General features: G+C 44.4%; 2 protein-coding genes across 2 annotated transcripts in view; one reads left to right on the top strand and one right to left on the bottom strand.

Moving 5' to 3' along the window:
- LOC103877138 (translation initiation factor IF-2-like) overlaps window positions 1-24928 on the top strand; it is an 82986-nt gene that overhangs the window by 35559 nt on the left and 22499 nt on the right. The window contains exon 6 of the mRNA XM_021925052.2: window positions 22049-22740. Coding sequence (XP_021780744.2) covers window positions 22049-22740 — 692 coding nt within the window. The remainder of the gene's footprint in view (window positions 1-22048; window positions 22741-24928) is intronic.
- STARD7 (StAR related lipid transfer domain containing 7) lies at window positions 61-22593 on the bottom strand. The gene is made up of 8 exons (XM_003908973.5): window positions 21914-22593; window positions 8774-8982; window positions 8391-8440; window positions 6654-6764; window positions 6490-6572; window positions 5781-5880; window positions 3208-3292; window positions 61-2109 (listed from the first exon to the last, which is right to left on the bottom strand). The coding sequence occupies exons 1-8, from the start codon at window positions 22201-22203 to the stop codon at window positions 1925-1927; spliced, it is 1113 nt and encodes a 370-aa protein (XP_003909022.1). The 5' UTR covers window positions 22204-22593; the 3' UTR covers window positions 61-1924.

The following is a 24928-nucleotide window of genomic DNA, read 5'->3' as shown; positions in this document are numbered from 1 at the left end:
TTGTGATCAGAAAGAAATAAGTCCAATATTCAAGATTTTTCCACCATTTGTCCAAAGACAAACCCTTTTGTACCAATCTTAATGTATTATTTATTCACACATTTGATAAAAATGTCACAGTTAGGAGTGAAATCATTACAATGACATGAGTAACTGTACAGACCCCAAGTGCAGAATCAAATTGCCGTAAGTCAGAACATGGAGCAACCGCAACTCCTTTGCACCTGTGCATGTGTGCACACACACGGATGGACACACACACACATTCTCTCTCTCTCTTATGCACACATCCATCCACATCCCAACAATTGCAGGTGCTAAGTTTGGACACAACCCAGGCACTCTGCCCTGGCTAGTCAGGTCCTGGGGAAAAGACAGAAGTAATGAATGAAAAGCAGCTGGAACTGCTCGATGCATTTCTCTTCTCTTCCAGCAATGAGCGGAGAAGGCAAGACACACACTGGGGCAGCCGCTTCCTTGGCACAAAAATGAACAGTCAACAAGAAGGTCATGGAAGCGTTTAAGTTAGTCTCAGGTTTAAATCACTTTTCAACACCACAAAACAGTAGCAAGCAGGGGGGGGGAAAAAAAAAAAAAAACTCTGGCCATCAAGATTCCAGAAAAAAGGGAGGGAGGAGGATTTAAAACTTGATCCCTATTATCCTAACAAATTGCAGCATGACCATCAGCGAAACCAGCTCGGTAAAACTGACAGCATCGGACTGTGACCTTATCTGAACAGTGTAGTTCACTTTTATTTTGGCTCTGAAGAGAGAAAGAAAAACTTTTTAGAGGAACATAATGGTAACATAAACCAAATCTCCACTATATTAGTATCTGTGGCAAGATTATATCTATGCATTCACACAGCTTGTCTATAGATCTGAGAGCTCCAAGGGAGTGGCCCAGCCCCCATTCCTCTGCCTTTAGCCTTCTGAAAAGAACAAGTCAAACCTGAAATGTGAAAAATAATACCTGAATCAAATTCGTGTTTTCTATACAATGGGACTAAGGTAGAATCCTCAATTCCTCAACTGCTTCTGTTTGACAAAAAAGTTAAAAAATTTTTAAACTAAATTTAAATGTGATGTTTTGAGCATCAAAAAGCTACTATGTAAAAGGATTAGTCTCCCAGTGTTCTTGGTAAGTGGGGAAGGTTAGGAAGGAGGCAATGATCCAATGAATACAGAAGAACTGGCCAATTCAAAGGAAACTTGCTCTGGATAAGGTGAATCAATGGGTGCTATTGTGTAGGCAGGGAGGGAAATTTCTTGGTACAAATTTCATGTCCCTGGCCAGGTATGGCCCAGGAGTTCAAGACCAGCCTGGGAAACAGAGTGAAACTCCATCTCTACTTAAAACAAAAAAAAAATTAATAATAACTTCATGTCCCTAGAGATAAAAGCAAGGTGCGGACAAGGCACTTAACACAACCAAGTATCGTTCACACCTATTCACAACATGATTGTTACCAAGAGCACTCCCAGTGGCCCCTCATCTGAGAGACTCAACCGGCCAACTACACTTTCCAGGTGGACCTGGAGAACTGAAGGAAATCCAAAGCGCTGCACAATCGATGGTGGGATTTGGAATGTCAGCAGAGGAAACTACTCAGAGAAGCAAATGGAGGTCATCCCCTTCTGGCCTGAGGTTAGCGGTTTGTTCCAGATTAGCTCAATGAGACACCGAATTTCAAAAGAGTTGGCCTGAGAATATGACAACACTCCCACAAATGTAGCCTTCTTCTGTTTTGATAAGAGCAATAAGGGCTCTGAATGAAATGGGATATCAGTTATTGAATTTTCTTGCACTGAAGTTACAGCAGACGCCTTCTAATACAAGTGGCATGTCCCCTTTCTGGAGCAGAGTGATAAAGGACTGAGACAGGGCTAGAAGCGCCTGTCCCTTCTTATCCCAAAGCCTGTCAGGCATACTCAATCTGAGCAGGGCCACAGCTGCCCTCGTTCTTTCGCTCAGAGGACTGGCTGGTGGCCTTGGCTTCACTACTCATTTCCAGAGGTTTAGCCGAGATGTAGTCCTTTACTTTAATCTCCATATTCTTGGCTTTCAGAGTGGCCATGTGCAGCTTCTCCAGGAAATCTGGCATGCCTGTCAGGAAACGAGAATCAGGTTAAGCTGACACACAAACCAACAGTAGGCTCGAAATTACAAGATCCTATTTCTTTGATGGTAGGGAACTAGTTCTTCCTTATAAAGATCACAACCTGATAGACAGCCTGTGAACAGCTGCCTCCCAGAATGTGTTCCCAAACCATGATCTTTGCTCCTTCTTTGAAAGGGGGTACTAATCAGCCCACTTACGTCCCAAAAAGGATCTTTTAATCTAAATATCACTCATCAGTGGCATGGCTGAAATACCTGCCAATTTTATTTAGATAAATGTCAAACAGAAATACCTAATCTTCTCTCTATTCTCCCCCTGAAGCATGTAAGGAGCTGCCTATAGAGAACCAGAAGAAAGAAAATCACAAGGATGCTTTCTCAGACAAGAAGGTGGAAGGGAAAGCTGCAGTTACAGCCATGATGTGTAACTTTGTTAAGACAAACGCCCCTTTCCCCAGGTGACTGCCCTATAATCACCATATTTTCTATGTCAGATCTTATGGCCTTCAACTATTCAAGAAGCAAATACAAATACGTCAATCTACACAGTCCATATTTAAGGCACTGAAGCAAATGTTTTTAAAGCTCTCCTCTGGATACAAGTTCCTTTCTGGGACGCTGTAATTCTCATCCCTTCAATCTCCACCTGGAGTCTCTGGTATCTTCATAGTAATTCAAGAATGAACCAGAAAAGGGTTGGGCGCGGTGGCTCACGCCTGTAATCCCAGCACTTTGGGAGGCTGAGGTGGGTGGATCACTTGAGGTCAGGGGTTCGAGACCAGCTTGGCCAACATGATGAAACCCTCCCTCTACTAAAAATACAAAAATTAGCCAGGCGTGGTTGGGGCACCTGTAATCCCAGCTACTGAGGAGCCCGAGGCAGGAGAATCGCTTGAACCTGGGAGGTGGAGGTTGCAGTGACCCGAGATCATGCTGCTGCACTCCAGCCTAGGCGACAGTGAGACTGTCTCAGGGGAAAAATAAAAAGGAACCAGAAGAGACGTTTTATTTCCCCAATAGGAAATAGAGAAAAACAAAATGCTCAACCCAGCTTCCAGGCCCTGTATACTTGCCCTTACTTACCACTGGAAACCATCCAACTAACACAGTAGCGAGGAAACACCGTTTGGGGATTGTCACTGTATGTCAGTAAGTAGTCAAAGCCATTCTGGAAAAGAAAAACAGCAAAAATGAAGATCCCTGAATCACCCACCACGACCTCCATATCCAGTACCACAGAGTAACTGTGATCTGATTCTGGAGCAGGCGGTGTCATTTTCTTTTTTCACCCTGTGCAGTTAACACTGAAGGCCTGAGAGACTATCCACAGAAAGACCTCCTTGCAATGTTGACCCTGGGCCAACTGGACTCCCACTCAACAGTCAGCTGATAAGGGTGGCTCCCTGTGCGTAGACTACGCTAACAACGTGGTTTATGCTGAACACAGGCTTTGCTTTTAGGGGTTTGGAATTCTGGTATGTGCTAAGCAGACAGCACTAAGTGACCAGCTCCCAAGAAAAACTTTGCGTGTTAGGCTGGGCATGGTGGCTCACGCCTATAATCCCAGCACTCTGGGAGGCCGAGGCCGGCAGATCACCTGAGGTCAAGAGTTCAAGACAAGCCTGGCCAACATGGTGAAACCCCGTCTCTACCAAAAATACAAAAAGTAGCCCGCCACAGCGGTACACACCTGTAGTCCCAGCTACTCGGGAGGCTGAGGCACAAGAATTGCTTGAACCTGGGAGGCAGAGGTTGCAGTGAGCCAAGATCAAGCCACTGCACTCCAGCCTGGGCAACAGAGCGAGACTCCGTCTCAAAAAAAAAAAAAAAATTGGGTGTTGGCTGGGCATGGTGGCTCATGCCTTATCATCCCAGCACTTTGGGAGCCCAAGGCAGGCAGATTACTTGAGGACTGGAGTTCGAGACCAGCCTGGCCAGCACAGTGAAATCCCATCTCTACTAAAAGTTAAAAAAAATTAGCTGGGTGTGGTGGTACGCGCCTGTAATCCCAGTTACTTGGGAGTCTGAGGCAGGAGAATCGTTTGAACCGGGAGGCAGAGGCTGCACTGAACACAGATGAGGTTGCAGTGAGCACAGATTGAGCCACTGCACTCCAGCCTGGGTGACAGAGCAAGACCTTTTTTATCTTTTTTTTTTTTGAGATGGAGTTTCGCTCTTGTTGCCCAGGCTGGAGTGCAACGGCGCAATCTCGGCTCACCACAACCTCCACCTCCCGGGTTCAAGCGATTCTCCTGCCTCGGCTTCCCGAGTAGCTGAGATTACAGGCTGAGATAAAACAATTTGGGCCATGAGTTGATAACTGGAGCTGGAGACGGATACATAGGGTTCATTATACTCTTCTACTTCTGTATCTTTTGTATGTATTTCAAATTTTCCATGATAAAAACCCCCTACCTTGGCTCAAAGATCTAATTCCCATTTGGCAAATCCAAACACAGCTACGTGGTTTTTGAGTACCCTCAGTACACAGTCAATGCAATTTATACTTCTCCCTAACTTCTACCTTCCTTTCTAAGCATGTGAGTCTCTGAGTGCATACCTGGCTCATTCCTATCTTTGTTTTTGCTTGAATCATGTCTTCTAACCCCAGTGCCCTTCCTGCTTTCCTCTCTCTATCGTCTCCATTTTTTTTTTTTTTTTTTACAAGGACCAACTCAAGTCCTTGAGTATAAATAAAACAACTTGATGAGAATAAGAAAACTACACTAAAGAACACAGTCTATATAGCTCTAAATCAAACACAAGCAATAGGGAGAAACAAAGCCATTATAAAGTGAAGTGGAACTAAAACCAGAAGCTACTAGCATCAATATCTATACTCTCAATGGAGATTTCGTTTAAAAAGATCAAAAATAAACACAAAACACATCATTAGGCTGAAATAAGTACTCTTTTCAAATAAAGTCACAGAATTTTTTTTTTTTTTTGAGACGGAGTCTCGCTCTGCCGCCCAGGCTGGAGTGCAGTGGCCGGATCTCAGGTCACTGCAAGCTCCGCCTCCCGGGTTCACGCCATTCTCCTGCCTCAGCCTCCCGAGTAGCTGGGACTACAGGCGCTGCCACCTCGCCGGCTAGTTTTTTGTATTTTTTAGTAGAGACGGGGTTTCACCATGTTAGCCAGGATGGTCTCGATCTCCTGACCTCGTGATCCGCCCGTCTCGGCCTCCCAAGTGCTGGGATTACAGGCTTGAGCCACAGCGCCCGGCCAAAGTCACAGAATTTTAAAGAAGGCACACAGCAGAATCCAACCTTCCCATTTCTCTGGCAAGGAAGCAGAAATCCAGAGAAGTTTCCATCCAGTGCTCTGCCCACTGTGGTGAACTGCTGACAGAAGGTACTCACTCTAGTTCCTGAAGAATGCTGCTGATACCGGCTAACGCGTCAGTGGTTATGATTATTTTAACTGTCTCTCAGATACGAGGGAACCAATGGATTGCCACTACCTTGTCCTTGGGGATCTTCCAGGTACATCACCTACATCGGGAGTTCCCCAAAAATGGTTCCCAGACCAGTAGCATCAGACTCCCCTGAGAACTGCTCCTGGGCCACACCCCCTCCTCCCTAATTCAGATAAGACATCCCTTGAGAATATTCCACAGCCATGACATATTATTTCTGGGATGAGGTAAAACTCACCTCATCAAATGACTTGTGGGGACGGATAACCATTTGGGACTCATATGATCTGACCCTGACGAATTCTGGAGACTCTGGCACACTCGGATGCTCCACAGCACTGGTAAGGAGGAAAGGAGAAGCAAACTCTTAGTAATGTCTATATATAAAACAACAGGGGAGTTGAGTTAAGGGGAAGGCCTAAAAAGCTGGCTCTGATTTTTTTAAATACACAAAACAAAGGAGTCACTAAGACGAATAAATACAAACTAAGTTCTAAAAATGAAGTGAAGGCCAGATGTGGTGGCTCATGCCTATAATCCCAACACTGGGAGGCCAAGACAGGAAGATCACTTGAGGCCAGGAGTCCAAGACCAGCCTGGACCACACTGTGAAACCCTGCCTCTAAAATAAACAAATGAATTAATTAAAAATGAAGTGAGTTCCTTTGGTAATTTATGGCTCACTAGGCTGTGGGTCAAAAACAACAGCACTTCTTTTAATTACCAACATTAAATAACCCAAAAACAGTTTAACTAAAAGCTTGTATCTCTCCATTCTTCCTAGACAGTCAGAGCCCCCTCATCTTCCAGCTGGATGGAAGGGGCATTGGCTGCAGGGAAGCCTGTGGGAGACTCATCAGGGCACTAAGAATATGCAAACTCAGGTACATAGGAATGAAGGCCACAGCTAAAGGAACTCGGCAAGAGTCATAGGCAGCCATACATACCGCGACACCAACACCATCATGTTGTTTTCCTGATCCACACTATACCGCCGAACATAAACATAATCCCGTGAGTACATTGGATACTAAAGAAATGGAGGGGCAGGATTAGTGTTCTGCATCACACATACCTGGACAGAAATAAAATCAGAAGTAAAAATACTCACAGGAAAATGGGTTACCCAGTGAAGAACCTCGGAACCACTAACCACATCCCTCTCAATCACCTCCAGCTTGATCACCAGGGCATCCCATTTTTTTCTATACTCTGTGTCCAGCTGTAGAAAGAGAAAAGACCATGAAGACCCAAGAAGACCCAAAACAAAATGCAGAAAGCTTTCCAGATGCTTTGGTTTCTGATCCAGTAACCTTATTACAAGGAGAGGGTAATCTGACCTCACAGAGTGCCAGAGTGTGAGACACACGGCTGTTTACTACAGATGATTCTTTCAAAATCACTTTATACAGGCTAATGTCATTATACTGAATGTGAATCTTAAAAAGATAAACCAAGGAAAAGTGTAACAAAATATTTTAACAGACACATCTGGGGAAAAATAATATACAGTGATATGAATGTTGATATGAATGTATAAGGGTAAGATAATTCTAAAAAGTTTTAAACAACGAAAAGTCCAAAGTGGTAGTAGACACCTCACACACATAAAAATGCAAGTAGCACATTTTTTTAAACTTCTGGCATCACTAGTAACTGAAGAATTTCAAATTAAGACAGATATACCATATACATAAAACCAACAAAAATTCACTACAAATTAACAAGATCCAGGGCCTCAGGGAAAGGGCACTGGCATGTTAGAGTGAATGTTATAACCAACGAAGTAGTTATCGGAAGTCTGGCAAAACGAATGAAAATTCCAGAAAGAAAAAATTTTTCTTTTAGAACTCTGGGCGATCCCACCTCCCTGCGTCATTTTTAAAAACATCCTCCCCTACAAGGAGGAGAGCAGTCTTTGAACAGATACTCTTCATCTTTATGAAATAAACATTGGGCCAGCACAGTGGCTCACACCTGTAACCCCAGCACTTTGGGAGGCCAAGGCAGGAGGATCACTTGGGCCCAGGAGCTCAAGCCCAGCCTAGGAGACAAAGGGAGACCCTGTCTCTAGGAAAAAAAATTTTTAATTAGCCAAGTGTGGTGGCGCATGCCTGTAGGCCTGGAAGCTGAGGCGGGAGGATCACTTAGGTCCAGGAAGCAAAGGCTGCAGCAAGACACGGTCAGACCACTGCACTCCGCCTGGGTGACACAGCAGGACCCCGTCTCAGGGAGAGGAAAGAAAGAAAAAATTTCCACTGTGGAAATGTTCTTGATTTGAGGTTAAAGAGATGCGACAACTAAATACAATCCTGACTATATCTGTACTGAAGCGGAAAATGCTATAAAGGACATTACTGACTCGACTGATAAAACTGGAATACAAACAGAAGACTATGTGAAGTGTTGCATCAGTGTTAAATTTACTGATTTCAATAATGGTGTCATGGTTACTTAAGAAAATATGGCATATGGCTAGTTTTAGGAAACACACACTGGAAGAATTTACGAATAAAGGGCTATGACGTATGTAACTTACTCTCAAGTTGTTTGGGGGAAAAACAATAAAGCCTCATAAAAATACATTAAAGTATTCATATCCATTCCTCTCTCTGATATTCCCAACAGTCCTGTGAGAGGGTAAAACTGATCTCATCCCCATGGGCCAGATAAAGAAAGTCTAAGTCAAATGTGTACCTAAACGCTATGCAATGTGGGATGACAGGTAGATAGGTAGATAGATGGATGTACTGAAGCCAATGTCACCTGAGTCAGATAAATTACTCATGTAGACAGTAGCAACTGATATGCCAGGAGGCTCCAAATCTGGAGAGAAAAATTAACTCACCTGAACATTGAAGAACTGCCGAGGTGTCACATCTGTGTAAGTTCCAAAAACTAGAATGACAAGAAAGAATAAGAGATGCTTGCCATACTCCAGTCACTTGCCTTGTTTCTATCACCTAGCGGCGTTTCAGTTCTAAAGTACTAAGAGATCTTAAAGGCAGGTTCAGAAACTACAAGTCATAGTGGGGCAACAAAGAAAGACAAAGGTGATCTAAGCAAAGACAACACTGAGACATCTGTCGTCTGCGAGAAGAAAAACAATAAACAAAAGACCATGGCAAATTTTCTGAGAAACAACCAGAACAGTTTAGAGAAGTATGAAGAACAGAAGTCCCAAGCACCTGGGCAACTATGGAACCCAAAAGAGAGCCAAACTGGGCTCACCTCGGTACTGGTAAAGGTGGGTGCCTGTAATTGGGCGCCGCCACAGCTTAAAGTGTTTCTTATCCATCACCATTTCCCAAGGTTGCTCTTTGCCCTCTGAATCTTCATTCCCTTCTGTTTGGGCTTTTGGTTCTGGAGGGTGGTGCTGGACTCCAGAGCTCTGAAACATATTTGACATTTCTTCTAACCGCTTCATCTCATTAATGGATCTGGAAAGGGGAAAAAGAGCCATGGTGAGGTGGTTAGTCAGCCCTGTGAAATGAAGTGTCCACAAAAAGGCCTGTGCAAGAAGGTTATACAGTAAACCACAGTATGTAGCATACAAACAAGACACAGTATAGTGAATAAAAACTGAGTTCCTGAGTTTGAATCTTAGTCCAATGCTCACTAACTAGATTATTTAACCAGTTCCTATTTCTAAATCTATAAAATGGAAATAGTAATAGTACCTATCTCGAGGTTGGCTATAAAGATTCCAAACAAAGTATCAAGTACTACAGGGCACAGTGGCTCATGCCTGTAATACTCAGCACTTTGGGAGGCCGAGGAGGGTGAATCATGAGGTCAGGAGCTCGAAACCAGCCTGATCAACATGGTGAAACCCCATCTCTACTAAAAATATAAAAATTAGCCGGGCATGGCGGCGCACACCTGTAATCCCAGCTATTCAGGAGGTTAAGGCAGGAGAATTGCTTGACCCTGGGAAGCAGAGGTTGCAGTGAGCCGAGATCACACTACTGCAGTAAGCTGGGCGACAAAGTGAGACTCTATCTCAAAAAAAACAAACAATGGAAAAAAAGTAAGTGTCAAGTGCTTAATATCCATGGCCAGGCACACAGGCTCACTCCTGTAGTCCCAGCACTTTGTGAGGCCAAGGCAGAAGGATTGCTTGAGGCCAGGTTCAAGACTAGCCTGGGAAACACAGTGAGACCCTATCTCTCAGAAAAAATTTTAAAAATTAGGCAAGCATAGTGGCACGTGCCTGTACTCGAAGCTACAGGCTGAGGTGGGAAGATCACTTGAGCCCAGGAGTTTGAGGCTATAGTGAGCTACAATTCTGCCACTGTACTCCAGTCTGGGTGATACAGTAAGACTCTGTCTTTTTTTTTTTGCTTGATTTTTTGAGACAGAGTCTCACTCTGTGACCCAGGCTGGAGTACAGTGCTGCGATATGGGCTTACTGCAACCTCCACCTCCCGGGTTCAAGCGATTCTCCTGCCTCAGCCTCCCGAGTAGCTGGGATTACAGGCACGCGCTACCATGCCCGGCTGATTGTTTGTATTTTTAGTAGAGATGGGGTTTCACTGTGTTAGCCAGGATGGTCTCAATCTCCTGACCTCATGATCCGCCCGCCTAGGCCTCCCAAAGTGCTGGGATTACAGGTGTGAACCACTGTGTCCAGCGACTCTGTCTCTTAAAAACTAAAATAGGCCAGGCGTGGTGGCTCACGCCTGTAATTCCAACACTTTGGGAGGTTGAGGCAGGCGATCAGCGGAGGTCGGGAGTTTAAGACCAGCCTAACTAACATGGAGAAACCCTGTCTCTACTAAAAATACAAAATTAGCTGGGCATGGTGGCACATACCTGTAACCCCAGCTACTCAGGAGACTGAGGCAGGAGAATCACTTGAACACAGGAGGCGGAGGTTGCAGTGACCCAAGATTGTGCCATTGCATTCTAGCCTGGATGACAAGAGCAAAACTCCATCTCAAAATAAAATAAAATTAAGTTAAAATAAAATAAAGCCAGGCACGGTGGCTCATGCCTGTAATCCCAGACTTTGGGAATCCGAGGTGGGTGGATCACCTGAGGTCAGGAGTTCGAGACCAGCCTGGCCAACATGGTGAAACTCCATCTCTACTAAAAATACAAAAATTAGCTGGGCATGGTGGTGGGTGCCTGTAATCCCAGCTACTCGGGAGGCTGAGGCAGGAGAATCACTTGAACCCAGGAGGCTGAAGTTGCAGTGAGCCAAGATCGCACCACTGCATTCCGGCCTGGGTAACAGAGTGAGACTCCATCTCTAAAATAAATAAAAAATAAAATAAAGTGTTATCTGGCACGTAAGTAGCCCTCAAATGTTAACTATGAAGGTTTATGGTTTTAAAATGTCAATTGATATCTTTTGTCCGTTTTTTATCAGGTTGTCTTATTATAAGTATATATATTTTTCCCCTTTGTTTTTAAATTGATATATTCACATACCATAAGATACATTCTTTTACAGTGTACAATTCTGTACTTGTTGTATATTCACAAGGTTGTACAACCATCACCCCTATCTAATTCCAGACATTTTTATCATCCCCAAAAGAAACCTCTATCCATCATTAGTCACTTCCCATTCCTGCCTCCTCCCAGTCCTAGAGAGCCATAATCTACTTTCTGTCTCTATGGAGTTGTCAATTCTGGACATTTCAAGTAAATGGAATCATATGATATGTAACTTTTTGTGTCTGGCTTCTTTCACTTAGCATATTTTCAAGTTCAGCCATGCTATACTTTATTCCTATTAATAGCTGAGTAATATTCCATTGTATGGATAGATCCCATTTTGTTTATCCATTCATCAAATAAAATTTGTTTCCACTTTCTGGCTATTATAATACTGCTGGCCGGATGCAGTGGCTCACGCCTATAATCCTAGCACTTCGGGAGGCCAAGGCAGGTGGATCACTCTGAGGTCAGGAGTTTGAGACCCAGCCTGGGTCTCAAAACCCTGTCTCTACTAAAAATACAAAAATTAGCCAGGTGTGATGGCAGGAGCCTGGAATCCAAGCTACTTGGGAGGCTGAGGCATGAGAATCATTTGAACCCAGGAGGCGGAGGTTGCAGTGAGCCAAGATTGTACCACTTCACTCCAGTCTGGGCAAAAAGGCAAAACTGTCAAAAAAACAAACAAAAAAAAAGAATACTGCTATGGACATTTGTGTACAAATCTTCATATAGACATGTTTTCAATTCTCTTGGGTAGATTCCTAGGAGCAAATTTGCTGCGTCGTGGTAATTATGTTTAACTTTTTAAGCAACTGCCAAACTGTTTTCCAAACAACTGCACTATTTTATATTCACATCAGCAATGTTTGAGGATTCCAACTGCTCCACACCCTTGGTTCCAATTGCCCCACTTGTTATTGTCCATCTTTCTTATTCCAGCCATCTTAGTGGGTGTGAAATGGTATCTCATTGCATCTTGACTCGTATTTCCCTAACCTTTTCACGTGCTTATACTATTCTTGATAGTATCCTTTGATGCATAAAAGTTTTTAATTTTGATGTTTTTCTCTTTGATTGCTTATGTTTTTGGTGATATAGCTAAGAAACCATTGCCTAATCCAAGATCATAAGAACTTATGCCTATATTTTCTTCTAAGAGTTTTATAATTTCAGCTTACATTAGGTCTTTACCCCATTTTGAGTTAATGTTTGTGTATGATAATGACGTAGGAGTCTAAACTCATTCTCTTGCATCTGCTTCTCCAGGTGACCCAGTGCCATTTGTCAAAAAGACTATTCCTTCCCCAGTGAACTGTCCTGGCGCCCTTGTTGAAAACTGACCAAAAATGTACAGGTTTATTTCTAGACCCTCAATTTTATTCTAACAATCTAGATGCCTATCCTTATGCCACTACCACAGTGTCATTACTGTAGCTTTGTAGTAAGTTTTGAAATTGGGAACAGTGAGTCCTCCAAACTTTGTTTTCTTTTTTCAAGACTGTTTTGGTTATTCTGAGTTCTTTTCATTTCCATAAGAGTATCAGAATTGGCTTGCCAATTTCTGCAAAATTACCCAGGATTTGGATAAGGACTACACTGAATTTGTAGATCACTTTAAGTGGTATTGCCATCTTAGCAATATTAAGTGTTCTAATCCATGAACACAGGATGTCTTTCCATTTATTTATGTCTTTTTAAGTTTCTTCCAATAATGTTTTGTTGTTTTTAGTGTTACAGTTTTAGTCATACACTTTTGTTAAATTTATTCCTATGTACTTACTTTTGACGCTACTGTAAATGAAATTGTTCTTAATCTTATTTTCAGATTGTTCACTGTTAGTGTACATAAATATGACTTCCGTGTACTGATCTTGCATCCTGCAAACTTGCTGAACTCATTTATCAGCTCTAATAGTTTTCTGTGGATTCCTTACTATTTTCTATATATGATCATCAGCTGCAAACAGAGATAGTTTTATTTCTTCCTTTCCAATCTAAATGACTTTCATTTCCTTATGTTACCTGATTTCATTGGTTATGACCTCCAGTACAATGTTGAACAGAAGTGGTGAGAGTAGAATCCTCATCTTGTTCCTGATCTTAGGGGAAAAGCACTAAGTCTTTTGCCATTAACTACATTGTTAGCTATGTTTTTTGTAGATGCCTTTTATCAGCTGCAAGAAATTTCCTTCTATCCCCAGTCTGCTGAGTGTTTTCTTTTTTAATCACAAAAGGAGGTTGGAATTCGTCAAATACTTTTTGTGTTTATTCAGCTGATCACGTAGTTTTTGTCCTTTTTTCTTTTTTTTTTTTTTTTTTTGAGACGGAGTCTCGCTCTGCCGCCCAGGCTGGAGTGCAGTGGCCGGCTCTCGGCTCACTGCAAGCTCCGCCTCCCGGGTTTAGGCCATTCTCCTGCCTCAGCCTCCCGAGTAGCTGGGACTACAGGCACCCGCCACCTCGCCCAGCTAGTTTTTTGTATTTTTTAGTAGAGACGGGGTTTCACCGGGTTAGCCAGGATGGTCTCGATCTCCTGACCTCGTGATCCGCCCGCCTCGGCCTCCCAAAGTGCTGGGATTACAGGCTTGAGCCACCGCGCCCAGCCTTGTCCTTTTTTCTATCAATATGGTGTAATAAATTGATTTTTGTATGAAGAACCAGCCTTAGGTTCCTTACATATAAATCCTACTTTTCATGGCATATAATCCATTTTATATATTGCTGAGTTCAGTTTGTTAGTATTTTGTTCAGGACTACGAAAAGTTGTGTGGTTTTGTTTGTTCTGAGCCCAGGCTAGAGTGCAGTGGCATAATCACAGCTCACTACAGCCATAACTTCCCAAGCTCAGGTGATTCTCCCACGTCAGTTTCCCAAGTAGCTGGGATTACAGACAAGCACCACCATACGCAGCTAATTTATTTTCTGTATTTTTAATAGAGATGGGGTTGCACCATGTTGCCCAGGCTGGTGTTGAACTTCTGGGCTCAAGTGATCCACTAGCCTGGGCCTCGCAAAGTGCTGGGATTACAGGTGGGATTCACCGGCTGCAAAAAGTTTTAAAACATGAAAAACACCACCATATATTGTACTATCACTATGTATCATTCATGGGTATATACATATGTATAAAAACATAGGGAATTATATACAACAAATTGGGATAATGGTGACATCTTGGAGAAAAATAAGAATACAACTGGAAAAGGGTATAGATAAAGCCTAAGTATACTTGTAATGTCTTATTTCTTAAAATAGCTGTATTTGTAACACTCGTGTTATTATTTAAACTTTTTTTATATATCTGAAACATTTTATAATAATAATTTTTTAAAATTCGGCTTGTATTTTTCTCATAACCTCTTTTTTTTTGAGACAAAGTCTCACTATGTTGCCTAAACTGGCCTCAAACTCCTGGGCTTAAGAGATCCTTTCACTTCAGCCTCCCAAGTAGCTGGGACAATAGGCGTGTGCTACCATACCCAGCTTCTCCATGCCCCCCACTTCACCCTACCCCCTGCAACCTTTAAAGAAAGGTTACAGATAAGAAACAAAAATTGCTGGCTGGCTGGCTGTCTTTACACTCTATTGCAATTCAAGACTGAAGAAGACCCAAATTACTGCTACACTGTCTGAAATGCCTTTTCACTCTTCAAGCTTCAAAAAACCACAAGGGTAACTGCTAGGCAGAGCTCACCATATATACTGATTTGTATTCCTTTATACAGGCATATTACACTATAATGGATCTATCTTTATATCTGCTTTCCTTACTAAACTGTAAATTCCTTAATAGCCCAGAATCAGTCTTCTTCATATTTGTAGTTCCAGCTCCCAGCATGTACTGGTAAACATTACATGTCCTGGTAAACATTACATGAATAAATTTAGTAAATTTAAAAAAAAATAATAAAATGAAAATAGGCTTCAATAATCCAAATTTTAATTACAAGATTGCATTAAGGCCGGGCACAGTGGTTCACACCTCTAATCCCCAGCACTTTGCAAGGCTAAGGTGAGCAGATCACTTGAGCCCAGGACTTCAAGACTAGCCTGGGCAACACGCAAAACTCCACCTCTACCAAAAAAAAAAAAAAAAAAAAAAAAATTACAACAATTAGCTGCGTGTAGTGGCATGCAACTGCAGTCCCAGCTACTGAGGAGGCTAAGGTTGGAGAATCACCTGAGCCCAGGAGGTCGGGGCTATAGTGAGCCAAAATCACATCACTGCACTCCAGCCTGGGCAACAGAGTAAGACTCTTTTTTTTGGTCTTTTTTTTTTTTTTCCTTTTGGTGGAGAACGGGGTCTCGCTATATTACCCAGGCAGGTCTCGAACTCCTGGGCTCAAGCTATCCTCCCGCCTCTGCCTCCCTGAGAGCTGGGATTACAGGCGTGAGCCACTGCGCCCGGCAACTCTTTTAAAAAAAAAAAAGGTCAGGTGCAATGGCTCACGCCTGTAATCCCAGCTACTCAGCAGGCTGAGGCACAAGAATCTCTCAAACCTGGGAGGTGGAGGTTGCAGTGAGTCGAGATCGTGCCACTGCACTCCAGCCTGGGTGAGAGTAAATTGTCTAAAAAAAAAAATATATATATATATATGTGTGTGTGTGTATATATATATATATAGCATTAATATATTGCTGCAGAAGCCAAAAATTCAAAGTTATAGTGGCAATCCAAGATTAAAAGTTTAGAGCAATTCAAAATAATGATGAGTCGAAAGATTTGTGCTCTAGTCCTGGCTCTACAGCTGACCAGCTGTGTGATCTTATTTTATTTTACCTTTAAAGTCATTTTACCTTTAAAGTGAGGATGTTATTTCTTGAAGTCCTATTGGGTCTAAAACTGCAATTTGCTGAATTTTAAGTTTTGGACTTAGATGAGAATATTTATATAGGGGAATATTTGTCATTATGACTGCCTGAAATCCCTTTCTATTCGGGGAGAACCCAAATAGGTGAATGCAGCCCCCCTCCCGCCCACTAGCAGTTAAAGCACAGCTCCTAATTTAAGTGAGGTTAGAGACTTCTAGAAGGGGCTTTGAATGTTGAAGGTAACACAAAGGCACAGGATCTTGAGGGAGCTGAGAGTCCAGGAGTACAGTCAATCTGGGGGAAACAATGCCAGCAACACTGTCCTAAGTAGATTACTGCTGTTGCAGGTCTTGGTCAACCTGTACCCTGGCCTTCTTGTCAATACTGAGTGACCTAATACCCTTTTGATTAATTCCTTTTTGGCTTAAATTAACCAAGACCAGTTTCTTTGTTACAACCAAGAACACTGACCAGCTGTAAAACCATACAGAAATAGAGAAGGAACCTTAGGGTAGGCATTTAGATGTTGCAGAAGAGAAAGCAAAGGCAAAACCACAGCTAGATTTGCTTAGAGAACAATCAGGCACCACAGGGCATCAATTACGGCATTTTTGAGGACTATAAAGCATCCTTGAACAATAACTAAGCAAAACTCTTGAGTGTCATTCTTTTAAAAAAAAAAATTTTTTTTTTTTCACTGCCCAAGCTGGCCTCGAATTCCTGGGCTCAAGTGATCCTCCAGCCTCCCAAGCACAGGCACATGCCACAACACCTGGCCCAAGTATCATTCTTGCTACATAATAAAGGGGAGCATGTTTCCACTGGTGGAATGTCTTACTAAAACATCAGAGGCTCATAAAAGAATTATATAGTTAATAAAGTTTTAAGAAAATTATTAACTACAGGCAACATTTTTTCATGGCCTTCCAAGAATCAAGGTGGTTCCGAGTATCTGATCCACTGCTTAATCAAGCTCTCCTATATAATTAAAGGTTGCTAGGTGGCTTTGACTAAAATTATGAAGAGGGACGGAAATGTCTTATGGAGACACGGTATGAATGCTAGAGCAAGACTGCTTCACAAAAATGTAAATGATCAAGTTATTTTGTCCCAAGGTTTAGGAATCCCTGAAGGGTCTGAACTTATAAATGCTAACATGACAAGACCCAATTAACATACAGGAGCACAAAGTCACTCAGTATCATACATGTGGAGAAAAGGAAAGCCTCTCATGACACATCTCTTTAGCCTGCTGTGCCAAATCTTGTTTGGATAGGATGGCTGGCTAAACCTTCACATCTTAAGAGACTTAACAGAGGAAAGAAGGACAAAAGAGATTATTCCCAAAATAGTAAAATCAGCAGACTAGAAAAAGGATCAAGAAAAGAGAGACCATGTCTTTCTTTCTCCAAAACGAAAATCATTTCAATATCTGAAAAACACTGGACTGAAAGCTATAGAAACTGAAGGCATACAACCATGAAAACAAAGTAAGTGCAACAATGGTTCATCTTGGGGTCCTGCCCCCAGCATGGAGTTTGGTATAAAGCTCCAAAATTACTTAAATGAAGCCATCGCTACAATTAGGAATTTCAGTAAGACAACAGCCTCACTTCACATAATCCTCCTCCTCCTCAAATTCCAAGTTATTGTCAAAGGTAGGGTCTACTGATATGGGACACACCTAGAAATAAAAGACATAGGAGTCAGGCGCAGTGGCTTATGCCTGTAATCCCAGCACTTTGGGAGGCCAAGGCAGGCGGATCACTTGAGATCAGGAGTTGGAGATCAGCCTGGCCAACATGGTGAAACCCTGTCTCTTCTAAAAATACACACACACAAAATTAGCTGGGTGTGGTGGGGCACGCCTGTAGTCCCAGCTACTTGGGAGGCAGAGGCAGGAGAACTGCTTGAAACCAGGAGGTGGGTGCTACAGTGGACCGAGATCATGCCACTGCACTCCAGCCTAGGCAACAGAGCAAGACTCCATCCCCCACCAAAAAAAGACATAGGGCCAGGCGCCTGGCTCAGCCCTTTGTAAGGCCAAGGTGTGAGGATTACCTGAGGTCAGGAGTTCAAGACCAGCCTGGCCAACATGGTGAAACCCTGTCTCTACTAAAAATACAAAAATTAAACAGGCGTGGTGGTGCCCCCGCTGTAGACCCAGCTACTGGGGAGGCTGAGACATGAGAATAGCTGGAACCAGGGAGGCGGAGATTGCAGTGAGATCACACCACTGCACTCCAGCCTGGGTGACAGAATAAGATTATATCTCAAGAAAAAAAGAAAGAGTCCAGGCGCAGTGTCTCATGCCTGTAATCCTAACTCTTTGGGAGGCCGAGGCAGGCAGATCACGAGGTCAGGAGTTGGAGACCAGCCTGGCCAACACGGTGAAACCCTATCTCTATTAAAGATACAAAAAATTAGCCGGGTGTGGTGGCAGGCACCTGTAATCCCAGCTACTCGGGAGTCTGAGGCAGGAGAATCGCTTGAACCTGGGAGGCGGAGGTTGCAGTGAGCCGAGATCACACCAATGCACTCCAGCCTGGGTGACAGAGCAAGCCGCTGTCTGGGAATGGGGCGGGAGGGGAGCGGAGGGGAGGGCAGGGCAGGGCAGGACATCAATTAGCTCACTGCAGTTCTGGGGCAACTAGTTAATGGTAAAATAATGAAGACCACCTCAAAAAATTGAGGTCTAATTTTACGCAGCTCTGAAGATCTAACAAGGGGTTTAAGGGTTTACCAGTAAGATATCCCGAAGTGACAATGGCTAAAAAAAAAAAAAGTTTCTTTAAGATAAAAGGACTTTACGTTGATCATTTATCTAGTAAATAACACACTGAAGTTTAACGTATCCGGAATGCCCTGAAAGACAGAAAAGAGAAAATGGCCAATTTTCTTTATGCAACTTTAATGGCACTTATTTACTCAAATTTCTGGAGCAATGAACTGTAACTTTTAAAAAACTATGAGGAGGTTAATGGAACACTTTCCCCTAGCCTTTCATTTCTTAACATCCTTCCTCTCTTTGTTCCTGTAACTTTTTTTTAACTGTTCCAAAGCAGTCAAAAATATGACTACTGTATTTTTCCATTAGAGTTGCCCTGGAATCACAGAATGCCAGCTAGCACCAAAAACAGCAATCCCAAGATTTTTTTGTTGATTAATTTAAAACAACTGGGTACTAGAGCAAGTATTAAAAGATCTGATTTCGGCCGGGCGCGGTGGCTCAAGCCTGTAATCCCAGCACTTTGGGAGGCCGAGACGGGCGGATCACGAGGTCAGGAGATCGAGACTATCCTGGCTAACACGGTGAAACCCCGTCTCTATTAAGAAATACAAAAAACTAGCCGGGCGAAGTGGCGGGCGCCTGTAGTCCCAGCTACTCGGGAGGCTGAGGCCGGAGAATGGCGTGAACCCGGGAGGCGGAGCTTGCAGTGAGCTGAGATCCGGCCACTGCACTCCAGCCTGGGCGACAGAGCGAGACTCCGTCTCATAAAAAAAAAAAAAAAAAAAAAAAAAAGATCTGATTTCTACATCTGACCATAGCAGTCAGTCAAAATCACTTCTCAAATTTTCTAGCTGTTGCTTGATTAATAAGACGCTATTTGGTAAGATGTTCTTAAGCACAAAAGACGAGAAGGCAAAGTTATGCTTTGTCATTCTGAATAGGACTCAAATAACATAAGGAAAACACATGGCCACTTTAAGGCACACGTTCAAAAAGACACCCTGCACATTCCACCCGCTTAACCAAAACAGCAATGTCAGAATTAGTTTGTGCCAGGACAAGTTGGTACAGAATCAGCACAGATAAGCCAAAGGCTGTGATTTAGGGGCCACGTGACAATCATGCTCTTCTTCCATTAACAATGAAGAAATGCACTTGAGACACACTCCAACTGTGCTCCATCATGGAAGCTACCCAAAAATCATCTCACTAGAACAAACGAAATCCAAGATGTTCTAAGCTAGCTATGACAACCGCAGCAGTGCTTACTTTAAAGCAAATAGAATACTTAGACACAAAGCAAATAAATTAACCTGTACCCAGAATATTTTAACAAAATATAAACATGACAAGCTACCAAAACAAAGACCTAAGGAACCACTGTGCAATCAAGATGTAGTTGCTGAATAGCGTATTTGCCTTCCTATCACATTAATAAATATTTTAAAAAGAAAAAAATCCTCAAGATGAACAATATGATCAAATTTTAATTATATGAAAACCCAAATTCAAGCATGAACCGAACAATGAAATGTTAAATGAGGGCCTTTACTACAATGACCCTAAGGAGGGTCAAAGCGCAGCTTGAAAATGTTCTGGAGTTCATCTGAACTCCTGAAATTCCAAAGCTGGTTAACTCAGAGCAGTCCCTCTTTAGCAGCTGGATTAGAACCAAGAGTATTTCAATTGCCTCCAGGTTTCAGGGACAGTCTGACCAGAGGAAAATAGAATGAATACTCCTGGCTCAGTCATGAACTGGTCTGATCTCTCTGCCATGGTAAGTAGCGACTAACTCAAATGCTTACTATGTTCATTTCCTATCTTTTTTCCCCACTAACTCTGTTCAGCACTGCTAAACAGAGGCTCCAGGATCTATTAACACCATCCGTAAAAATGCATAAAATAAGCCAAACAGTGTCATCTACTACGTAAGCCCCAACACTATTCAATCCCACCCCCAGACTCTCCTTTCCTCTCTTTCATACCCAGTAGCCTTTTTCTGGTCTTTCTCCTCTCTTACTCCAGCAATTCCAATTGGAGATTTTCCTCTCAAGCTTAACTGTGGAACACAGATATTTCATCATCAAAAATGAAAATTCCAAGTTAATGATAATTTTTCACCTTAAAATTTTTATTCCCATTCTTTTATTTCTCACACCCAAGAGACTTTGATTATAACCAAAAGCCAAGTAGCAAAAGAATACTAATAGAAACTAGGCAAAATACATATCACGCTTTGATAGCTTAACTGTTTTTGCGAATAAGGTTGTTTACGGTTATGATTTTAAGTTGCATTTATAAAAGTTATCTTTCCTGCTAGGAAAAGTATTCCCAGTTCTTAAGATAGACTTCCATTTACCCACAATTCATAGTGTGGCACAAATAGCTGCCTGGCATCTGGGTGTTACACCTCCCACACAGGCCATGGTATAAACTTTATTGCGGTTATTTCCATTTTTAACCTAACAAAAAATGTGGAATAACAGGTTGTTTCCCTGTGGAGGAAATATCAAGAATAAACAGGCGGGTGTGGAATCTGCGGAGGGCGGGGATTGTCTCTGGTTCCCGAAATCACAGCTTGAGTTTAGAGGCAAAGTGCTTTCTGTGCAGGGAGGGCACAGTTTAAGAATATCGGTTGCAAAGAAAATACAGACACAAGGTAAACCAAGAGCCAAAGCAAAGTTTCCCCATGACATTACCTGGAAACTATAGTCTCAGAACTACAGATTAACAAATGTAATCAATGGCACTGGGCTTTTCAGTTTTGATGACGACAGCGTGACTTCAGAGTCTAATGGGACACTATTCCCAAAGTTCTGGTTAACGTCGCAAAACTCTGACCTAATTCTTACAGGTTCAAATGTCTGGGCTGCTGGTTTGTGCAACCTGGACAAAATCCCTTCCAGGCTCTCATTCTGCCACGAGTCACGAATGACAGAGGGCTCTCCTGGCATTTCTCACAGGCCTGAGTCCCATCTGGATCGAAGTCATTTTGCAAACAGCAGCCCACCACCCTCTGGCCAAATTTAAAATCTGTTTTGAATTTGCACCTTTTTGCGTGTGTTAAAGATTACGTGAACAACGGCCTCCATGCCTTCGGTATCTAATTTATTTCTACAACGTTGTTTCTTTACTGCCTTGCTCGCCCCACTCGGTCTCCCTCCTACACACCAGCCCCCACTTTCAGTTCTATTTTATAACCCGACAAATCAAATTGACACATAGAGGCAAACAACGACGCGGTTCGCTCAAGCAGGTTCCACCGACTGCACCGTCAATTAAAACATCACGGGGTAAACGGGGGCCCCCGACCACAGGGCAGGCCCCGGGGTTCACAAGTCCCCCCACCCCGCGGCCCAGAACCAGCTCGCCGCAGCGCCCACCTCTGCAGCTCCTCCTCCTGGATCCTCTCCTCGTCCCACACGAACACGCCGGCGAACGCCGCCATCAAGGCAGAGGCATGGCCAGGACGGCCGTGCAGCCGGCGCCAGAGGCGGCCGAGAAGGACGCGGCGTGAGCGCTCGGAGTAGAGGCGGCCGTAGAGCTGCGCGATCTGCTGCGCGCGCCGCACGCGCAGGCCCGTGACGAAGCGGCACTGATTGGCCAGAAGCGCCAGCAGGCCCCCGCCCCGCGCCCCCGCCAGCCAGGCGGCCAGCAGCCTCCGCGGGAACATGCCGCCTCCCGCGGGGCCCGCCACGAGTCCCCGGGGCTCGAGGAACCAGCCCGGGCGGGCGCAGGCGGTGGTCCGCAGCGTCCCCCTAACTGGCCGGCCACGAACCCGTCTCACGGTCCAGCGGCCAGGAGCCGCCGCTCATCTCTCTCTGCAGCCACCGCTGAGGAAGCGTCCCCTCTGAGGGGAGCGTCGGTCATGGCAGCAGACGCCGGGATGGCTCCGCGACCGCTACGCCGGACCCTCCTGGGCTCGGGCCGCAGACCAGTCGGCCCTCTGGCTCGTCGGCGACCTCCTGGAGGCCGGGATGCAGGGCGCGCGGCAGAGAGGAGACGGACAGCCCAGGCCGGGCAGCAGGCAGGCTCCCGCGCGTTCCGCGACTGCCACACGCGCCGCCCGCGCGCACCCTACCCTGTCTCCGCCGCCTGGGCCCTGATTGGGCGCGACCTGGACTTCCGGGTGCTTATTGGCGTCGCCAAGTGCTCGTCACTGCCCCCTCCCGCCCTTGCATGCAACGCGCGGAGTCCGCCTGCTAGCAAGGTAGGTGGCCCGGCAGCCAGAGCCGTCAAGGGCGCCTTGGAGAGTGACCCTCGGACCCCGCCGCCATCTTCCGGTCGTCCCAGTCCCGCCCCGTAGAGAAACCCGGCCGGGTTCCTGTTAGAATCCTGTCAGGTGTTCACTTGTGTTAAGAGGCGGGGGCGCCGGCCCCATTCTCTTAGTGGAGTGCGGGGTGGGGCGGGGCTCCGCGTGTCTCTGCAGGGGCTGGGGGCTCCCCGTGGTTACCGCCATTGCAGAATTACAGCTCAGACGGTGAAGGAAGTCTGACCTAACCAACTCCGTCTTCTCTCCTTGTTCATTCCTGAGCTTCTGTGAACTAATTTTGAGAGGAACTTAGTTTATAGTTTAAAACAAAGAGGATAACAGTCCTTTCCCAAAACAAATCTCCTTCTTGTCTGGAAACTAGACTGCTGTTGTAAGACTAATAAGTTAGCCATAAGACTAGAAATTTCGGTTTAGGAGACATGCAGCTGGAGGCCACAAGATTATGATCCTCCTTAAACTGCTCTTAACATCAGTGCTTGAGGTATTTTGCTGACCCCGCCCTTGATGGATCCTGGCACCACCCAGGTGGATAAACTGACTTATCTGACCTTGTGGCCCCCACCCAGGGACGAACTCAGTTCAAGAGAACAGCTTCAATTCCCTATGATTTCATCTCCGACCCAACCAGTCAACACTCTGGACTTACTGGCCTTCCCCCACCCACCAAATTATCCTTAAAAACTCTGATCCCCGAATGCTCAGGGAGACTGATTTGAGTAATGTTGAAACTCCAGTCTCATAGTGGGCTCTGCGTGAATTACTCTTTATTGCAGTTCCCCTGTCTTGATAAATCGGCTCTGTCTAGGCAGTGGGCAAAATGAACCCATTGTATGGTTACAAAGTTGGGGGTTCGTCTGGGATAGCCCTTGTGGCTACCTGTCCATGATAGCTCCCCCTCTGGTGACAGATCCAGAGGCCAGCCTAAGCGGCCACATAGTTCTCTTGGACTAGGGGCTGACTCTAGCACTGTCTCTGCCAGTGGGGCGCTGCTAGCCCAATGTGCATGAACTTAATTGCAATGGAGAAATAGTCTTGGGGAGACATCCCATAACTGTAGCCCTATCACAGGATGTCTGTAGCTCCATGGTGGGCGCTGTAGCCAGGTCATGGAGTGTCTGTAGTTATAGCCCCATCATGGGGTCTCAGGTTGGTGAATATCCTAGATGCTGCCAATGCTTCCTTCCTTCTCCAGACTGATTCTGTAGCCGCATGGTGGGGTGTCTGTAGCTCCACCATGGGGTGTCTGTCTCAGTTTGGCTCCTGGGGCATCTCAGTTGGCTCTCCCTAACTAAGTAGGAAGAGTCTTGGTTCGGGAGACTTCTCAATCAGGAAGATTTCAGGGAGATTTGTCAGATGGAGAATAGGAGGATAATTTGGAAGGGATACTCTTGGAGTTCTTGGTTAGGGATCTTAATTTGGAAGGCCTTGTATGACTCATTTTTCTGTGTGTGTGTGTATATATGGAGGGGATCTCTGAAGGAATTGCTGATGGAAGTCCAGCAGGCCTAACTTGGAGAACACACCTTATTTATCTGGTCACATTCAGTGAGACCTGAAAGAAGTTTAACAGGCCTGATTCAAGGTGACTGCTCAGAGACCACCCATTGAATTCATGATCCGAGGTCACCCCTCCGCACTGTGAGTAGATCAAAGATGGCAGGGACCAACAGGAAAAATTTGAGCCTTGCCAAGTCAATGTTGGGTGCTGAACGAGGTGACTTGTGTTTGTTTTGTTATGTGTATTTTGCTTCTATTGGGCTGGAAAATGTGAATTCGGCTCCCCATGCAGCCTATTGGGCAGCATCTTGCAAAACTGAGAATCTTTAGTGTATGGTTCCATAAAACAGAAAAGGGTGATCTTCTTTTATAAAGTGGCTTGACCCCCACAACTGTGGCACAGTGAGCAGGATCATCTGTTCCGGAAGCTGCAGAGAAAGGGAACCTGGAAACCTAGTATGCTGACAGAAAGAGTAAGAAATTCTTACCACCCAAGTTTCTGCTGTGTGTGTGTATGTATAAATGGTAAATATCACTGTTTGTCTTCTCTGCTAGGGTTTAATAGAAAAAAGGTATTTCTGAGACTGTTTTTAGGCTGTAGCAAATTTGGTGCACTTTGTGCTAGGAA

The sequence above is a fragment of the Papio anubis genome, chromosome 14 (genome assembly GCF_008728515.1).
Source record: "Papio anubis isolate 15944 chromosome 14, Panubis1.0, whole genome shotgun sequence".
Taxonomy (NCBI): domain Eukaryota; kingdom Metazoa; phylum Chordata; class Mammalia; order Primates; family Cercopithecidae; genus Papio; species Papio anubis.
This window is presented reverse-complemented; position numbering and strand designations above follow the sequence as displayed.